Below are 19,461 nucleotides of genomic sequence, written 5' to 3'. Positions count from 1 at the left end.
TTTTTTATTTTTGGCTGCGCTGGGTCTTCATTGCTCTGTGTGGGCTACTCTCTAGCTGCTTCTCAGTGTGGCGATTTCTCCCATTGCAGAGCATGGGCTCTAGAGTATGGACTCAGTTGCTCCATGGACTCTTCCTGGAGCAGGGGGGAATAGAACATGTGTCCCCTGCATTTGCAGGCTGATTCTTTTTTGTTGCTCATAAGGAATATTGGACCTATAGTTTTCCTTTTTTAAAAACTAATTTTCTTTCTTTTTGGCTGTGCTGGGCCTTTGTTGCTGGGGCTTTTCTCTAGCTGTGGTGAGTGGGGGCTGCTCTCCAGTCGTGGTGCAACGACTTTTTGCTGCAGTGGCTTCTCCTGGTACAGAGCACAGGCTCTAGGGCGCATGGGCTTCAGCAGTTATGACTCAGGCTCAGGAGCTGCGACCTGCAGGCTCCAGAGCACAGGCTCTGTAGCATGTGGGATCGTCCCGGGTCAGGGATTAAACCTGTATCCCCTGCATTGGCAGGCAGATTCTTTACCACTGAGTCACCAGGGAAACCCCAGCAGGTGAATTCTTAACCTCTGAACTACCAAGGAAGTCCCTATTTTTTCCTTTTAATAAAATGCTGCTTTTGGTATGATATGAAAATATTTTGTTATCATTTTCCTATTGATACCAGAATAATTACTATTGATTTTATTGCTTGACTTTAACACTTGTTTCATATTCCATTTTAATCTGCTTTTTCACCCTCCAGTCTAACAAAATAATCAGTTACAAAAGAAGGTAATTTTCACATACATCCAAGTCAGGAGTCTGTAATGTTTATTTTACTGAAATGTTCTAAAATGCCCCTGTAAATTGCAGTTAAAGGGGCATATTCAAGCCTTTTCAGTGTTCGGAATAAACTTGTTTTAACTGTTCATGTTGAGGTTTCTCTTCTGGTCTCAGAAATTTTAATTCCTGTATCGTTGGCATATCCATATTGCAAGACTGGAAAGCTTTTTAGTGGCAGCCCATGTCATCACAGTCGTCAACGAAGAATCTAGGCTGGCATCTGTCTTTAAAAGACAGATCGAATAAAACCACATTGTGAACTGTCCCTCCTGCAAGAAGAGTGTGTTCAGGAAACCATAATGTCCATCATGGCACAGAGAAGGCCACAGCAAAGGCCATGCCAGAACTGACTAAACATAGCTAAGGCAGAGAGTTCAAGGCATGGTTCCCAGGGGGAACTGGAGAGTCTGCTTTGGGGGACATGAAGAGATGAGTGTGGTAGAAAGAGCCTTCTCTGCACAGGAAGGCAGAGCACAGAGGGACCCAGCCATGCACTGAGGTGACCTGTGGAAATGCAGAGCACAGAGCAAGCACTGAGACTGAAATATGGGTATGCTGATATACCTGAAGGTACTGGGCACCCAAGCATTTAATTTCTACATAGGCTTCGAGGTGGACCGCCAGTCAGTCTCTGCAGAGGGGCTGCTGTCTAACCTCCACTGGACAGTCTAGTCCAGGACGCAGGTCTGGAACTGGCTCCTGCGATTCCAGAGGCCTCTGGGAGGGGGCTCAAGGCACTGAAGACAACAGTATTCCTGGTAACCCCACAAACTTCCACATCAGGAGGTGGCCCAGGAGAGGCTGAAGGAAGCGTTCTCCCATGGAAAGCCTCTGTCTGCACCTGACAGGGCTATATTAGCTTCTAATATTTAACATTAGGACGTTTCACAGAAAATTCTCTTGATAATTAGAAGACCCGGCAACACTGGGTCCGAGGTCCTAAATGGCAACAATGAGCCGCCAGAGGAGCACGGGCACTGGTCTGGCCTAAGACTGATCCAAGTCTGCTTTGGCAGTGCCTGGACTTTGGACAACACCTGTAGAAGGAGTGCCCAGGAGACATCCCCGGGAACCCAAATGCCACACACCCCAGGAGATGCAGTCCTGTGTAGTGCCCAGATGGGCAAAGAGGCACCCTGCCTAGGTCATCAGAACACATATATCGGTGATCCAACTAAGCCTCGTTCTGCAGGTCCAATGTACCAAGAAGAGGGAAAGACGGATGAGGAGAAGCTGGAGAGATGGAAGCTGAGTCAGGCAGCAGCTGGGAGGAACTCTGATCTCACTAAAAAGGCAATTGTTCGGTGAGCGGGGAAAGAAGGAGGAGAAGGAAAGGAATGCTTGTGTCCCTCGGCCCCTCCTGGGAGGCCTGGGGGAAGCAGAGGCCCAGGAGATCCCGCGAACTCTCAGCCGTGAGATCCGTTCCGGGAAGCTGCACAAGCCTCCGCTGAGCCCCGGGAAGGTCCCGGGCACCGAATCCGGAAGGGGCCGCCGCCAGCCTTCTTCTGGCCTCCCCGCTTGACCGCAGGCTCCCCGGCCGCCCCCCTGACGCGAGCGCAGATGTCTTCCTCGGGGCCCCAGCCCCGTCCCTACCTGGCGCCACCCCGGCCGGCCCCCATCGCCCGCCCGCCCGCCCGCGGCCAGCTTTCGGGCCGCCCGCGGCCAGCTTTCGGGCCTCCCGCCCCTCTCCCGTCCCGGCCCCACGCCTCCCTGCCCCGCCGCGCGCCGACGTGCGCGTCCGCAGCGACGCTCCGCGGCCCGGCCTGTCCGGCGCTGGCCGGCCGGCCCTCGCTTCCCGGCGCTCCTTCCTCGCCCGCCCCGCGGCGGCGCCCACAGGCCCGGCCACCGCGCGCCTCTCACCCGTGAGGCCGCCGCCCTTGCCGTGGCCGCGGCGCCGCTGCAGCACGAAGAAGGGGTTGGCGCGCTCCGTCACCCACAGCGCGTTGGCCACCAGCACCTCCTCCGGGCCCAGCCACATCGCGGCGCCGCGCTCACCCGGCCGACGCGGGCCGGGCGGAAGCGCCGCCACCGTCGCCTCGCTGAGCCGACCGGGCGGGGCGGGGCGCGCGGCCGGCGGCGCCCCCTGGCGGCCGCCGGGACAGCGGGGCCTCGGGACTCGCAGCGCGTTCCGCTCTCCCCGCCCACCGGCCCCGGCCTCCGCTCGCAGGCCGGATTAGCCCAGCCTTCTCCGCTTCCCTCTTGGCCTTCTAGCCACAGGCCTTCGCGCGGCCGGCTCATCGAGGAGCGGTTCAGTCCCGGGGCCAATGGCCTGTGGCCGGAATGGTTGAGTTCACAGGTATCAGGGCGCCTGGCGTTTTGTAAAAACCTGTCCAGGGTTTGCAGGGAAAATGTAAAGGAATAGCCTCTGGAAATACATTTTTAGCTGACTGTTCAGAGCAAACCAGTGCCTGTTAACATTTGGAAAGGGTGGCTGGAAAAGTGTTAGTCTGTTGTGGTAACTCATTTTGACACTTGGGCCTAAGACGAAGGGAATCTCAAGGAGTCCAGCACGGGTTGTTAGGAAGCCGGCGGGGTCCTCAGAAACCAGTGCAGTCCCCTCACTTGATGGATGGGGTCACTGAGGCTGGGTGGGCCTGGGGTCGGGGGCAGCACCTGGCCTGGGGCCCCGGAGGCTTGTGCACGAGCTTGGGTAAGCAGCAGAGGGAGGCTGGGCACGTGGATCCCTGCTCTCCCAGTGCTTGCCTGTAGGGGTGGACGGCTTCAGAGTCCACAAGACCCTTTTGAGTAAAAGAGGGAAGTGTTAATGTCGCCTGGGGCAATAGGCATGAATCGAGATTTGTTGTTTGGTCCCTAAGTCACGTCCGACTCTTGCGACCCCACGGAGAGTAGCCTTCCAGGCTCCTCTGTCCATGGGATTTTCCAGGCAGGGATACTGGAAAGTGAAAGTCGCTCAGTCCTGTCCAACTCTTTGCTACCCCATGAACTATATATAGTCCCTGGAATTCTCCAGGCCAGAATACTGTAGTGGGTAGCCTTTCCCTTCTCCAGGGGAATCTGCCCAACCCAGGTCTACTTGCATTGTGGGCGGATTCTTTACCAGCTCAGCCACAAGGGAAGCCCAAGAATACTGGAGTGGGTAGCCTATCCCTTCTCCAGTGGATCTTCCTGACCCAGGAATCCAACTGGGGTCTTCTGACTTGCAGGCAGATTCTCCTGCCTTCAAGGCAGGAGACCCGCAGAATCTGCTTGCAAGATCCCTTTATTGCTGAGCCACCAGGGCTAAACGGGATGCAGTATCTGCTGGACTAGGCTGCCAGAGTCCTGCAGGAAGCCAGAGGGAAGGGGGGCACTTTAGAATCATTCATAGAGGCTTAAGGTGGTTTTGAATTGGGTGTCTATCACTGGCATTTAAGAATCTAATATTAATATGAATAGATATAGGTATGAATAGGTAGTTTTATGGTTAACAGCCAGAGTGATTAAGTCTTCTGAAATATTGCTTGAGAATCTGAACCAACTTCCAGAATGCAGAGGCCTGTTTTAAGACCTTGGAAGCTTAAACTGATCTGTGTTGTACTTTCTGGAAAGTAATCTACCCTTAAGAATTTGGTAGTACAGTTGACCTTTGAACAACTAGGGTTTGACCTGCACTGGTCCACTTATATTCTCATTTTTAAAAAAATATTTAAACACTACCAGTACTGCATGATTGGTGGTTGCATGAATCCTCAGATGCAAAAGTGTAGATAGAGGGGAACCTTGGATTCAGAGAGCCATTAAGTTAGGCTCAGATTTTTCAACTTCTCAAAGGGTAGGTGCCCTTAACTTGTGTTGTTCCAGGGTCAACTGTAGTTGTTAACCCCCTGAGGGAGGTAAAGGGTTATTTTGTGCCTTCATTCCTCACACATTACTGGTGGGAAGGTGCAATGGTGCAGCTGCTTGAGTGTGCGCCAGTATCACCTGGAGGGCTCGTTAAAGCAGATTGCTGGGCCCCACCTCAGAGTATTTGCATTTCTCATAAGCTCCTAGGTGATACTGATGCTGCTAATCTGGAGACCACCTTTGGAGAACTAGTCTTTATGAGAAGGAAAAAAAAAATTATTGAGCACTTAGAATGTGCTAAGCCTACTTCATTTTCCTCCCTTAATTTCAAAGATGGAATTCACATTCCCATAAACCTCACTGCTGTGAAATTCACAAGACAGGGATTAGTATATTCCCAAAGTTGTGTGACTGTAAACACTGTCTGTGAAGGAGGGAATCTGACGCCAGGAGGAAGGCAAAGCCCTGATGGGAACAGGCAGAGAGCACAGCACGCTAGGCTGGGAGGTAGCAGCAGAATTCCGGGATATTTTCATCATTTCAAAAAGAAACCTCTTAGCTCTTGGCAATCATTCCTTATACCCCAACCCCTTCCACCCCCCACCCCCAGAAATCAGTCTATCTGTATCCTTATAATTTTGCTTATTCTGGACTTTTCATATTTTGGAGAGGGTGACTGACAACACAGCCTGTGACCGTCACAGCCTCATACCTTATGTTCTGTAAACAACGATGATGCTGACCTTGGTAGCACTGGGCCTGCACGCCTCCTTGGCCGTAGGCCGCTTTTGTCTGTCGTAGTTTATCAGTAGTCTTTGAAGACTCCCGGCTGCCGATGCCCGGAGAGAATAAACACGCCTGCAGTCCCCGCGGCTCCTCGAGTCTTCTTCCAGCTTCCCCTGTCGCGCCTGATCTACCCTGGGTTCAGTGACCAGTATGAGCGGGAAGACACATATAAAGGAAGTCATACGGTTCATACAGCCTTTTGTGTTTTGCCTCTTTCACTTACTGTAACGGAGTCAATGTTCATCTGTGTTTTAGCATTCTTTTTTATGGCTGAATAATATTCCATTACTTATATATACCACATTTTATTTAGCCATGTACCCGTTGATGGACATGTGGGTTATTTCCCCTTTTTGGCTGTTATGGATAACACGGTTATGAACATCTGTGTGCAAGTTTCTGGGTGAACATGTTTTCAGTTCTCTTGGGTAGACCCAGAAGAGTAGAATTGTTGGACCATATGATAAAGCTATGTGTTTGAGGAACTGTAAACTGTTCTCCAAAGCAGTTGCACCATTTCACATTCCCACCAGTAATGTGTGAGGGTTGTAGTTTCTCCATATCTAGTCAACACTTGTTACTATGTTTTTTATTATAGCCACCAAGTAGATATAAAGTAATATCTCATGTGGTTTGGACTTGCATTTCCCTAGTGGTTTATGATATTAAGCATAGGGAAAGAGCAAATTAGCCAAGATGGCTGTGGTCAGGTTCTCTCAGCCTGGCTCTCTCACTCTTGCCCCACATTTTGTAATAATAATTATTGTGTAACAGCTGAGTCATTTAAGGCACTGTGCAGGCGTGTCACAAGGTACTCGCTTGGCCATAGGCTACTTTTGTTCTGTAAGCACGTATAAGCTCCAGCTGGAAAGCCCTTGTGGTGGTGTGCGGTCATGTCATGCCCTGTCTGCTACTACGGCTGCTGCGCCAGCCAGGAGAGAATAAACGCATCTGCCGTTCCTACAGCTCCCCGCACTTTCTTTCAGCCTCTTAGTTCGTGCCTTGCCTACCATGGGTTCAGCAACAGTGCGCACAGTGAGATATGGTGAGAGAGCATCTTTTCATGTACTTGATGGTCATTTGTATATCTTCTTTAGAGAAATGTCTATTCAGTCTTTGTCCATTTTAATATAACATTGTTTTAATTGTTGAGCTGTAACTGGATATATGATCTTAAGCCTACTTCTTTCATTATTTTAAATCCAATCCCCACTCATTTACCCTGCTGCCTGCCAAGTCACTTCAGTCGTGTCCGACTCTGTGCGACCCCATGGACTGCAGCCCACCAGGCTTCTCTGTCCATGGGATTCTCCAGGCAAGAACACTGGAGTGGGTTGCCATTTCCTTCTCCAATGCATGAAAGTGGAAAGTGAAAGTGAAGTCACTCAGTCGTGTCTGACTCTTAGTGACCCCATGGACTGCAGCCCACGAGGCTCCTCCATCCGTGGGATTTTCCGGGAAACAGTACTGGAGTGGGGTACCATTGCCTTCTCCCCTCATTTACCCTAGAAGATAGGTATTTTGAGGTCAGTATTAAAGAGATAAAACTGAAATCCAGACAGGTGATTTGCCAATTTCATACTAATAAGTGCGGAAGTAGTATTAATGTCCACACCTTCCCGGTTCCAACTCTTTTCTACATGTATTGGACATTTGCTGGTTTTGCCGCAACATCCATTTCTTCCTGTATAGCATCATTATTTTGCTGTGGCAACCACGTCTTTCAACTCTCAGCTCCTTTCAGGTGAAGCTGAATGCACTCGTGGCTGCCAAAGAAGAGCCAATGCTGGCCTTGGCTAATGGCACATTTTACCTCTGTGACCACAGTGGCTCGTTTGGTGATGGCCATGTGCTTCCAACCAAGCCAATCAGGGTCAAGGAGATACCATTCTGGTCTCCTGGGGAGGCAGACCAGCTCTTGTGCGAACGAGGCTATAACTAGCAGATGTGTCCTGGTTTCAGTATTTGAGGGCCAAAACATTCCATAAGTGATATATGCATACTCATGGCATTTTAGCTTTTGGGAGACACTACACTTTTTTTGACTTAGCGTTTGGGAAACACCATACTATTTTTTTTACTTATGCCAGTTTGGGTTGGGGTTTCAGTCATTTGCAACCAAGAGAGTCCTCACTGATACAGGTTTCCACCAACAGCACTCCATGCGGCCAATGCATCTTTTTCAATAAGTTTTTATTGAAATGGTTATATTAGCAAATCCTGCACATACAGGTATACACTATTGGCATATAGGTATATACCATACAATTTCACTACTTAATTATACTTACATCAACTGTACGGACCTAGAAGTTGTGCTGCCCAGAACATTTTAAAGGTTGCCAAGAAATCAGCTCACATTGTATTTGTAGGTATCTGTGTTCTAGTCAAAGTGACCCTTCCTTATAGTGAGTCCCCAGATTAAGCTAATGATCAATTTTACTTCTTGGATATTTGATATGTGTTTTTTTCTGGTACAAGAGATCCAATGGCGAATTAAACTCAGGTATACAGTCTCCCTTTCATCCCTCAAGGTGGGAAAATAAGTCGTTGGCTACATGTAGGTATATCCCAAGCCTCCCCCACCCCAAACTACCTGTGCTATAGTTAGAAAAATAGTTTTGTATGCCACCCTCTGAGATGTTGTGCATAGTTTGCAGAAACTCAGAGGAAGAGGCGCTGAGCTCTTTGAATGGCCGAAATATGAAAGTGCTAACTTGAACATGAGTATAAAAGCTACTGAAGGTAAAAAAAAACAATTGTGACCTATGTGGCCTAGGACTTGGACCAACATCTCCTCTTGTTTAGGAACAGGATTGTTCTATTAGATGATGGGGTTCCCCATATTCCAAATAGCATTTCCTAGCTTGGAGTCTTTTCCTGTTTTTATAATCACTGGGTCAAGTTTCCTTAGCTAGAGTCACTGCCACTCAGAAGTGGACCCTGCTTTCCATTCTCAGCCCAAGACACCAGCTTCTGGCCCTAAGATTGGGCCAAGGGTGCCGCTCCTCCAACTGGGTCAGCAAGACAGGCCTGGGCTGCCAGGGAATGAATGGACATGATACCCTCTCACTTCTCTCTAGGATGGCATGTGTCATCTCAGGCTGGGTACCTAGCAGAGGAGGTGGGACTCTGGCACTGGTCACACCCACTGGCCTGGTCCTGTGGCATGCTGGTAGGCAGTAGGCAGTGAGTCTTTCTGCTTAGGAACAGCTTGCTCAGCTGGGAAAGAAATGGCCTGAGACGTGATGGCCTACCTACTCCACCTCTTCTGTTTCCACAAACATCTTGGCTCAGTACTGCCCAGTCACTAGAAAATGCCTTTAATATCACATAGTGTAGATGTGTGTATGTGTGTGCATGCTCAGTCATGTCCAAGTCTGTGCTACCTCATGGGCTGTAGCCTGCCAGGCTCCTCTGTTCATTGAATTGTCCAGGCAGGAATACTAGAATGGGTTGCCATTTTCTTCTCCAAGTGTAAATATACCTGGACATAATTATGGATGAAGGATAATTCCTACAGCAAATTAGAATTCACTTTGTGTTGGGTTAAATTTGTAAAAAATAGCTCAGAACAATCATCTGTAACTCTCCACAGATGCTGATAGCTCTAAGTTGCTAAGAGCTGGAGAGAGTGATTATCACCTGAGGGGTAAGGAGCTGATGAAAGCTAGTCAGACTTCCCAGATGACCAGCACGCCTCTTGCCTGCACACAGTCCTGCCCAAGTGGACTATAGCGGACTGGTGAGAAGTGAGCCATTTCGGGCCAGCATTAAATGAGTGGGTGACCCTAGAAGCTGTGTCCCAGCGGATCAAGACCCCACTGCAGCTGCTAAAAGGGTGCTAATGACGTCCTCCATCTCTTGGCCCTTCCACAGAAGAAGAAGGGGTGCGGTTTGTAAAGGTGCTTACAGCTGAGCTGGACGTCACCGTCGGCCTGAGTAGGCATGCCCTGGCTGCTGCCGCTGAGCCTGCCGTTTCTGAGAAAGTTACTCCTTTCAGGCTGCTGAGCCGGGTCTGTGTCACCTCAGACCTCTGTTTTTTTGTGGACATGCATGTGCGTGATCCAGTGGGAGGAACTAGGAGACCTGGGACAGAGGCCTGAGTGATTCCAGCAGCACGGAATCCTTCTGAAACATTGATACTCAAGTCTGCGTGAAGTTCAGAGTCTCTTTGTTTTCTGTTTGTCACAAAGTATCTTTCTCTCCAGCAAGTCAAAGTGAAGAAAAAAATGGCTTGAGCTATTGTGAACTGCAAGAGGCAAAACCCCAGTTAAGTTCCAAGTTATGAACCGGGAGCCTCCCAGGGCCTTGTGGGACCATGAGAGTCAAGTCTTGGGCAAATATGTTGTTCTTTTAGCACTCGAGACCAACAGCATCGCCTCTCCTCTGTGATCACTGAAGGCTAGCGGGATGCAGCTCTGGAGAATTCAGGGACTGCTTTTACCCCATGTCCACTGGAGACCCACTGGACTCTTCTCCAAGGTTCAGCCTTTGGGGATCTTTCAGGGCACCCCTAAGAAAGAGGGCAAACTTCCTGACTTGACTCCCAGAGGAGTGATAGGGGCTGGCCAGCTGGGGACATGGCCTCTTGTGGGAGAAACCCTCCTCCTCTGGTTGTGGGAACCGGCATGCTTTGTTTTTCCCGCTGCTATGTAGGACAGTAAAAAAAAAAAAAAAAAAAAAGCACAATTTCATGAAGGAAACACAGGCACCTTACCTCTGTAGCCTTTTTCCCTGAATTTTCTCTGTAACAAAACTTAAAATCTTTAAGGCGTGCTCCAGTCCTGCTGAAAGAATCTTAACCACATCCATGGATGTTCCATGAACATGACATTCATTTCATCCTTTTCCAAATGGACTTTGGAGTGCTTTACCAACAAGGCCAAAAGAAAAGGCAAAAGTCAACGCATCTCACTTTTAACAACTGTCTTTAACGGGGAAGACGCTTATTTCAAGCTGTGGATGTCATAGCAGTTGCCCCATATATGGAGTTGGGAGTGAATTCTGAGTTTAATAACCCCAAACCCCATCTCTGGGCATTAGTGAGGCTTCTCCTGGCGCAGCAGTGAAGTGACTGCCACTTTTCTCTTCTTACCGCTTTTCTTGAATAGGGAAGTTCTGCTCAGTGGTTTTTTCTAAGTCAGTTGCTGTCTGTAGCCCCTTCTGTCCTCAAATGTCATTGTCCTGGTTCTCAAATCAGTGGGCAATTTTCGCCCTATTCTGGCTTCCATCATTGTCTGAGCTTAGCTTAGAACCCCCAGGCCTGTCTGTACCCACTTTAGGAGACTCTAACCCAAGTGAGTGTGTGTGGGAAGGAGGGGAGGGAGAGATTTGGGGCACGCGAGGACTGGCTGACATGGTGCCTACTTTGGCAGCTCTAGGTAATGTCCATTTAACACAGCTTCCCAGTATTCTGATGCCCAGTGGAGCCACACCCTGACCACCCTTGCCTCCCCACACCTCTGCCTGAGGTCCAGGGCTGTATCTCTGTGCCTCCCCTAGAGGTCCTGCCAGCCCTCAGATCTAAGCTGTCCCCATGTCTCTCTCCCCCTGTGTCCCACCAACCCCCTGGGTCACTGAGACCAGCGCTAGGCTTCCGATTCAATCTGAGGACTCCCTCCTCCCCCACTCTCAGCCAGATGCCAGCACCCAGGCACCGCAGGCCTACCCGGCTCACCCCGCCCCCTCCCAGCTCCTCCTCTTTGCAAAGCTGAGATGTGGGCCCTCCCCACAGCAAAGCTCTCCCTTCCCAGGAGGTGAACCCAAGGCCTTGCTGGTCTCAGCCCCTTGGCCTGCATGGCATCCTCAGCGACCACAGGTCCTGCTGGTGGGGGTCCTGAGCTGCACCACACCCTTCCATCTACGCCCTGAAACCTCTTCATCATTCACCACCATTGCATTTGGGCTCACATCTCAGCTGGCTGATAATGTGCCAGTTTTAGTAACAGCCTAATGATCACTGGATTCACTGTAACTCCCTATGTATGTGTTTGGCACCTAGTGAGAACTTCCTACCTTTTCCCTCAATGCTGCTTCCTGGAAATGGTGCTTTTGTTTCATGAAGTTTATGAGCACCAACCATTGTCACAGGTGACCAGATATTAACACCATCTCCTTGTTTTCCTGCAGAATCACCACTCAGATGATAAAGGCAAACACCAAGCAAGATAACATTTTGATTTTTCTCCATTAAAACCAGTTTCATATAACACATAAGTCAAGAAAAGAACTGGATGTGAGGGGTATTAAAATATGAGAAGAGCTTACAAAGCCCACAGTAAATATAAAGTTAGTCAAATTTAGTTATTCTATTTTGCTTAAACTTTTTGCAGCCCCACCTTTCAGAAGTTGGGCTGTCAGCTTCAGATTGGTGCATCAGTCTACATCAGGGTGTCCAGGGACGTGTGTCGTGACACTCCTCTGGGCCAGGCCTTTCTTCAAAAGTGGGACTCACCAGACTTTGTCAAGACAAGCTCCCGGTGGTAAAGCCTGTCTCCCCCTGAGAGGGCAGAGGCGGGCAGCCCTGGATAGACACGCTGCCCACGCACACCACCAAGCCTAGCCCTTGTACTGTGGACAGCTTGGCTGTTATTGGACCAAGCGCCTCTGCTCTCTCCCTCTTTCCTGAAAAGAAAGCAGGGCTTTGGGCAGTTCTTCCCTTAGGAAGTTAAAAACCACCAAATGGTCAAGTTTGCATTGTACCTGTCACAACCCAGCTCCTCACAGATCAGCTAACGGATGTGGCTGCTGCAGGCCCAGCTCCACACTTGGCCTGTGGTGCCTGCGGGCTTCTCACCCAGCGCGGCCTGGAGACAGGGTGGAGGCCACGCACGCCTTTACAGAGGGAGCACTGGGAGCCAGGCTCAGCTCAGAGCAGTCTCCTGAAGGGTCAGAGGGTTTGTGGTGTAAGAAGCTCACTCCTCTACCCCTCCCACTCTTCGAATAGTACTCTCTGCCCCCTTCCCCCCAAACTCACAAAAAACAATCAGAGATTATCATATCATTCCTGGCTAATAACCACTGCAGCTGTAAGACTGGCAAAAACTGAGATACAGGGCAGAAACACGTCTCTACACCCCAACTTTCCAAGACACTCTGCTCCCCGAACCTCAAGCTTCTCAGGGCAGGACTGCCTATAGTGAGAAGTGCATTCTCGGCAAGCAGCCTGGGGTCCCGTCCTCTGCCAGGATCCCTGGGGGTGGCGTGGAGGCTAGACAGAGGATTTCCCCTTGGTACAGCTGCAGCAAAGAGACAACGTGTTGTTTGGGACAAAAAATGCTACCGTCCCTATTCCTGGAAGATATGACCTTCCCGGAGAAGTTACTGTCTCTCCCGACAAAGGCAGGACATTCTGTAGCTGAGTAGGAAAGTGGCCCTGAGTTTTAGGAAAGAGTTGGGATCTGAAGCACTATTCTGAGAGAATTTCCTCATAAGAAATGCCTCTTTGGTTATTTGACAGTGGATGTGTGCCCTAGATTTACCAGAAATTCAAATATTATATGAATAGGCAGACTTTTAGGGTCTACATTTTTAGTTTTTTCTCAAGTAATTTCATTTCTTTTCAGTAAAGGCATGTCTGGAGTGAAATTTAACATATATGCTTTCATAATGCACAAATCAGAAGACGCTCCACTGGGATCTAAGTTCTGGTTCAGGAAAACAAGGTCATGGTAGTGACAACATGGTCAGAACTGAGCCACCTTCGCTGGAAGATGGCCAGACGAAACACTAACGCAGGTGCGTGTCTGGAACCTCTGATTTCAAGTTCTGCTCTCCTTGAGACACATTCTCTCACTGTAAAGCCAGGGGGCAGACCCGTCTTTCTAAACAGTACTCTCTTGGAACTGTTTATCAAAAATATTTTTATAGTACAAAGACTAGAGTACAAAGGAAAACCAAATAAAAGCCCTTGCTTAAAGCTCAAAAGAAAAAGCTGTTAACTCTGCACTGCTCCCGCCTCAAATGATAGCATGCTGCTGGTCACTCGGAGGTGACGCCGCACCCTGATTCTCTGAGGCGTTGCGTTCCAGGCACCACTGTGTCTGAGGCATCTGAGCAACACATCACAGCAGGAGAAGCCAGCTTCACAGGAGAAATGGCAAGTGTTCCCCTCAAGCTCTGTCCTACAGAGTCAATACGAATAACAGGGCAAGTCTGCGTGGCTTGCTGCTGGATCACATTCCAGGCACATGAAACTGAAGTGACCAGTCTCACACGAGGAGCTGCGGGTTTACAGGTACATCTCTATGTAGCTCATATCCGTAGGAGAACAGGCTGAACTATGGAGTGTTCTTGAGCAGAAAGGATGCGCAGTCACTTTTATCAGTTAGCTCCCTGTGGTTCTGTGTGGGGCGCACTCTGGAGATACATGTTTCTTGAGACGTTAGCTTGAACGTGGGAAGAACACACGTGTCTCTGATGTCCGCAATGCCGTGAGCTCCTGGGCCTGCTTCGTGCTTCAGCTGAGGCTGACGGGAGGGGACTGGGCTGGGCAGGTAGACTCAAGAGGGGTGCTTACGTGGTATCTCAGAGCAAGGAGGTGGTTGGTTTTTCTCAAGAAAGCACTCCGAGCTTTTTGATTCTGACAACCACTGGCCGTCACCCAGGGGTCACCATGCCCAGCTGGCCTCCTGAGCACCCCCTCCCCATACCCCTCAGCAGTTGCCAAGAAGACAGGTCCACTGGCCGCGGGGACAAGACCTTCCATGTCTCAGTGGTCACAGGAGCACTGCTCACCTTATGCCACGCTGTACTAGGGGGGCTAGCAACAACATGAACAGCTGCCCACCCCGCACAGCCTGCGGCTCTGCTGCAGCGCTCGGGGTCAGCCTCAGAGGAGGAACAAAAGACGAGGCTTTCTATTAGGAAGCCTTAGAAGGAGGCCCTTTAACAGGAAGTAAAGTCAGAGACAGGAAGATACAGAGCAGTCCACGAAGCAGCAACGTGTGCCCTGCACCCGTGGGAAGCAGTGCCGTTAAGCTTTAGTAGCTTTATGAGTGGGGAGCACAAAAGTTATCTAAAAACCCCAGCGTCACCAACACAGAATAGCATGTGATTATTCAGAGCCCATTGGCAAAGCAATCCTAACCCCTGGGCCCCACCTCTTCTCTGGAAACAGCCAGGCTTCTCGGGGCCCATGTTCAGTGGCCAGCTTTGGGGAGGTTTTCCATGCCGTGAGGCCACCTGGGCAATAAAGCTGCCCTCAAAGCCTCACCCTGGGGGACTTTGTAACCCTGAGCCCCAACCTGTGCCTGGAAAGCATTGCCATTCTCCCGAAATGGACACTGACAGAAGAATACAAAACAAGAAAGGCGACCATAAATCAAAGGGAAGTGACGGTCCACTTAAAAAAATCAGGTTTTGTTCTCATCATACATGTCCAAAGATGGTTCGATTGTGGAGAATTCACTTTCGTACACCAGGCTTCGAGGCGACAGAGAGTTCCGATGAAAGAAGTGACCACCTGGAAAAGGAGCAAGAAAAATGGACTTAATAGGTCGTCAGGTCTATACTCCCCACCTGGCTTGAAGGAAAAGAATGTGGATTATCTTCAAAGCATCACATTTTCCCAAACATGTCCATTTTGGGCTCTTATGAAAAGAATACAGACATCCCTCAGTGTAAGCACACTTTAAATATATTAATGTCGGTGCTTGGATCCCCAAGAGATTAACCACTGGAGGTCTTCCAGCAAAAGCTGCCTGGTGCTCTTAAAAAGATTCCACTTATACATTTGAAGGCTTCTGTTCTGAGCTAAGCAGGCCGGTGGAGGTAGGAGAGGGTACAGGGTCATCAGCTGGGCAGACTGACAGGTCAGAATGCATGAAAAAGTTTCTGTCTATATCAAAGTTCCTTTACATGATTAGCTCTATACATGTTAAGACCAGTAATTTCCAGTCCTTTCTCAGACAGCCACTGTGAGCTGATCCATATCTCTAAATAATATGTATACATATGGCTGATTCATAATATTGTACAGCAGAAACTAACACAACATTGTAAAGCAATTATATTCCAATTTTTTTAAAAAGGTGGAAAAAAAAAAAAAGAAAATCCATCAATCAATCGGTGTGGTCTTTTTCTGGGCAGTTGATTCGTTTGTTTGGCTGTGGCAGGTCTCGGTGGTGGCACGTGGGGGTTTGTTGCGGCATGCAGGTGCTCTCACTGTGCCACGCCTCTCGCTGTGCCACGCAGGCTTCCTGCATCTGCTGCACGTGACCCCACAGCTCCTGAGCTCAGCAGGTGGGGCATGTGGGCTCTCTAGCTGTGGCGCGCAGACTTAGTTGCCCTGCAGCATGTGGGGTCTTAGTTCCCCGAGGAGGGATTGAACCCATGTCCCCTGCATTGGAAGGTGGATTCTTAACCACTGGACCACCGGGGAAGTCCTCATTTGTCCATCTTCACACTAATACAACACTGTCCTGATTACTACAGCTCTTTGAGTCTTGAAATAAGGTATTATAATTGCTGTAACTTTGTTCTTATTTCTTAAATGATATGATGGACAGGGAGGAGAGGAAAGATATTATATATAGTTTTAAATGAAAGCATTTCATGATCACTTCTTCTTGTTTAACTTTCCTTATTAAAAACTTCTGTATTTAAAAAACTGGGATGAATTAAAAGATGCGTGCCATCTGTATAAGCAGACCTCTTAAGACGAGTCCCAAGTAAGAGATGGGATACTTGATCTCTGATTGCTGAGTCTCAGTGCTCAGAAGAATCTGCACAGTCCAACGGGGCTTAAAGCTTAAAGATTTAAAAAACAAAACAAAAGAAACCGAGAAAAGAGGAAATTTTCTGCTCTGCAGGAAGAACTAAAGCCTCCAGAAGTGGAAATGACCTAAGTTTTTTGTGTTAGTGTATTGATCAGCTGACACCAAATCTTTGGTAATAAACCATGGGTCAGAATTTACTTAGTAATCTACCCAGCTATTAACCAGTTTGCTTGAGAAAAATAAAATATCAAGAGAGGAACACACAAGCAGCTGAATTTTAGAGAAAAGCATGATGCTGGCTTTGCCAAGAAAGCATGGTAAATTTTTCAACACCTGGAAACACCCTGTTTACTGATTAACTGATTCTTATTATCGGCGACATGATGTCACTAAGTAAGCTGTTAATGGAGGTATAACCTGTATACAGATGCGCACAGTGTATAAGTTTACAGCTGGGTGAGTTTTTACAGAGGAGATACCCGTGAAATCACTGGGTCAAGAACCAGAACCCTACCAGCACTCTACAAGGACCTCTACTGATCCCAGTCACCAGGGCTTCTCCGAAGGAAACCACAATTCAGACTTTTCAGACCATGGTTTAGTTTTGCCTGTTTTTAATTCTACATGAATAGAAACAGAGTATATATTCTTTTATGCCTGGATTTTTTCAGACAATATTATGTTGTGACATTCATCTGTCATTGAATACAGCAGTAGTTTGTTCACTTTTGTTGCTGTGTAATACTCCATGGTATGACTGCCCCACAATTTATTTCTCTAATCTTCTATTTAAAAAAAATTAAAATAGAAGATTTTTATTCTTTAATCTGCACTGTGTCTGAATTGTGGCATGTGGGATTTTTAGTTGTGGCAGGAGATCTTTTATTTGTGACATGTGGGATCCAGTTCTCTGATCAGGGATTGAACCTGGGCCCTTGCATTGGTGGCTTGGAGTCTTAGCCATTAGATCACCAGGGCAGTCCCCCAGTCTTCTATTAATGGACATGAGCATTGTTTCCATTGGCAGCTATTATGAATATTGCTGTTAGGAACATTTTTGTGTGGGGCTTCCCAGGTGACGCTAGCAGTAAAGAACCTGCCTGCCAATGCAGGAGATGTAGAAGACTTGCCTGGGTGAGGAAGAGCCCCTGCAGGAGGGCATGACAACCCACTCCAGTATTCCTGCCTGGACAATCCTATGGACAGAGGAGCCTGACGGGCTGCAGTCCACACAGCTGCAAAGAGTTGGACATGACTGAAGTGACCTAGCACACACACACACACATTTTTATGTATCTCTTGCACACATGTGCATCCAGTTCTCTTCAGTTTAATCTAGGGGTGAAATGGCTGGGTCTTAGGTAGATGTATATACTGGCAGTTTTCCAAAGTGGCTGCACCAGTTTTTATCCCCAGCAGTGGCTAAGAACTCCAGTTGCTCTATATCTACACTAATTCTTGATATTTTTCTGACTTAAAAAGTGTTGCAGTTCTGGTGGGTATATAGTGGTATTTCATTGTGGTTTTAATTTATATCCCCTGATGACTAAAACGGAGAAGGCAATAGCACCCCAATCCAGTACTCTTGCCTGGAAAATCCCATGGGCAGAGGAGCCTGGTGGGCTGCAGTCCATGGGGTTGCTAGGAGTCGGACACGACTGAGTGACTTCACTTTCACTTTTCACTTTCCTGCATTGGAGAAGGCAATGGCAACCCACTCCAGTGTTCTTGCCTGGAGAATCCCAGGGACGGGGGAGCCTGGTGGGCTGCCGTCTACGGGATCGCACAGAGTTGGACATGACTGAAGTGACTTAGCAGCAGATGACTAAAAAGGATGAGCACTTTTTTATATGTTTTTAGGCTATTTGTATATCTTGCTCATCCTGAAATGTTTCTTTTGCTCATTTTGTTATCAGGTTGTCAGTCTTTTCCTTTATTCTGAGTGTGAGTCCTTTGTCATGAATTTATGTAAGTAACATATAAATATTACTTGTTACTTTGGTATAAATGTTATAGGTTTTCTTCTAAAATAGTGTATTATGACAGAATTTCTTACTTTTAGTGTGGATCAATTTATCTATCTTTTATTTTATGGTTAGTGCTCTTTTGACTCCTATGTAAGAAACTGCCTATCCCAAGGTTTTGAAGATATTGTTTTATCTTTCAGAAGCTCCATTGTTTTACTTTCCACATTTAGATCTATGTTCCACTTCAAATTCATTTTTGAGTATGGTGTAAAGTAGGAATTAAGAATCACTTTCTTGTTATAGGGTTTCCCTGGTAGCTCAGCTGGTAAAGAATCTGCCTGAAATGCAGGAGACCCCGGTTCAATTCCTGGGTTGGGAAGATCTGCTGGAGAAGGGATAGGCTACCCACTCCAGTATTCCTGGGCTTCCCTGGTGGCTCAGCTGGTAACGAATCTGCCTGCAATGTGGGAGACCTGGGTTGGGAAGATCCCCTGGAGAAGGGAAAGGCTACCCACTCCAGTATTCTGGCCTGGAGAATTCCATGGATTGTATAGTCCATGGGGTCTCAAAGAGTCAGACAGGACTGAGCGACTTTTGCTTTTCTTTATATTCAGCTGATGTACAACCACTGATTGAAAAGACCATTCTCATGCTCACTACTATACAGTGCTACCTTCACATGACCAAGTGTCCATAAATGCATGGCTGTTCTGGGACCATATCCTGTACTATTAAGCTATACGTCCATCCTTGCATCAATACCTCACAATCTTAATTACCATACCTTTATAAAAAGTCTTACCATCTAGTTTTTTATCAGTGAAGAATACTCTATTAGATAAGGAAGAATGGGTGTTGAATTTCAGCAAATGCCTTTTCTGTATTTATTACGATAAAAATATGACTTTTCACTTTCATTCTGCTAATGTGTTGAATCCCACAGATTTTCAACCTTATATTTTTTAACAAATTTAACTTGGCTGTAATTTTTCCTACTTATATATTGTCAATTCATTTAGCTAATATTTTATTTGGAATATTTGTATCTATATTGATAAAATAAATTAACTTGTAATTTTCCTTTTTGTAATGTCTTAGTCATGCTTGGTGTTAATGTTATGCTGGTCTCATTGCAGGACTTGAGCCCTGCAATGAGGAACTTAGTTTGTTCCTCTTTTTCTATTCTTTGGATAAATTTGTGTAGGATTGTTTTATTTCTTCATGAGATATTATAAATAATTCACCAGTGAAACCATCTAGGTCTAGAGTTCAAATTAAAAAAAATCATTTAAAAAATTATAGTCTGATATTATAACATTCATAATATAATATATATAATATTAGTTTTAGGTATACTACATGGTGATTCAATATTTTTATAATTA

The 19,461-nt window shown here is 47.5% G+C and overlaps 1 protein-coding gene and 1 long non-coding RNA gene across 6 annotated transcripts in view; one reads left to right on the top strand and one right to left on the bottom strand.

Moving 5' to 3' along the window:
- Positions 1-2,879, bottom strand: part of TBC1D9B (TBC1 domain family member 9B) — a 39,204-nt gene extending 36,325 nt beyond the window's left edge. For all 5 annotated transcript variants that reach the window (XM_055539118.1, XM_055539127.1, XM_055539131.1 and 2 more), the window contains exon 1: positions 2,680-2,879. In XM_055539118.1, coding sequence (XP_055395093.1) covers positions 2,680-2,797 — 118 coding nt within the window. In that variant the 5' untranslated portion in view covers positions 2,798-2,879. The remainder of the gene's footprint in view (positions 1-2,679) is intronic.
- A 69-nt stretch (positions 2,880-2,948) lies between these two features.
- On the top strand, positions 2,949-10,074 carry LOC129622444 (uncharacterized). The gene is made up of 2 exons (XR_008699985.1): positions 2,949-3,115; positions 8,987-10,074. It is a non-coding gene; the product is annotated as an uncharacterized LOC129622444 (long non-coding RNA).
- The last annotated feature ends 9,387 nt before the right edge of the window (positions 10,075-19,461 follow it).

This window comes from Bubalus kerabau, chromosome 1, assembly GCF_029407905.1.
Source record: "Bubalus kerabau isolate K-KA32 ecotype Philippines breed swamp buffalo chromosome 1, PCC_UOA_SB_1v2, whole genome shotgun sequence".
Classification (NCBI taxonomy): domain Eukaryota; kingdom Metazoa; phylum Chordata; class Mammalia; order Artiodactyla; family Bovidae; genus Bubalus; species Bubalus kerabau.
The sequence above is the reverse complement of the archived record's forward strand: the minus strand, read 5'-3'. Positions and strand labels throughout refer to the sequence as shown.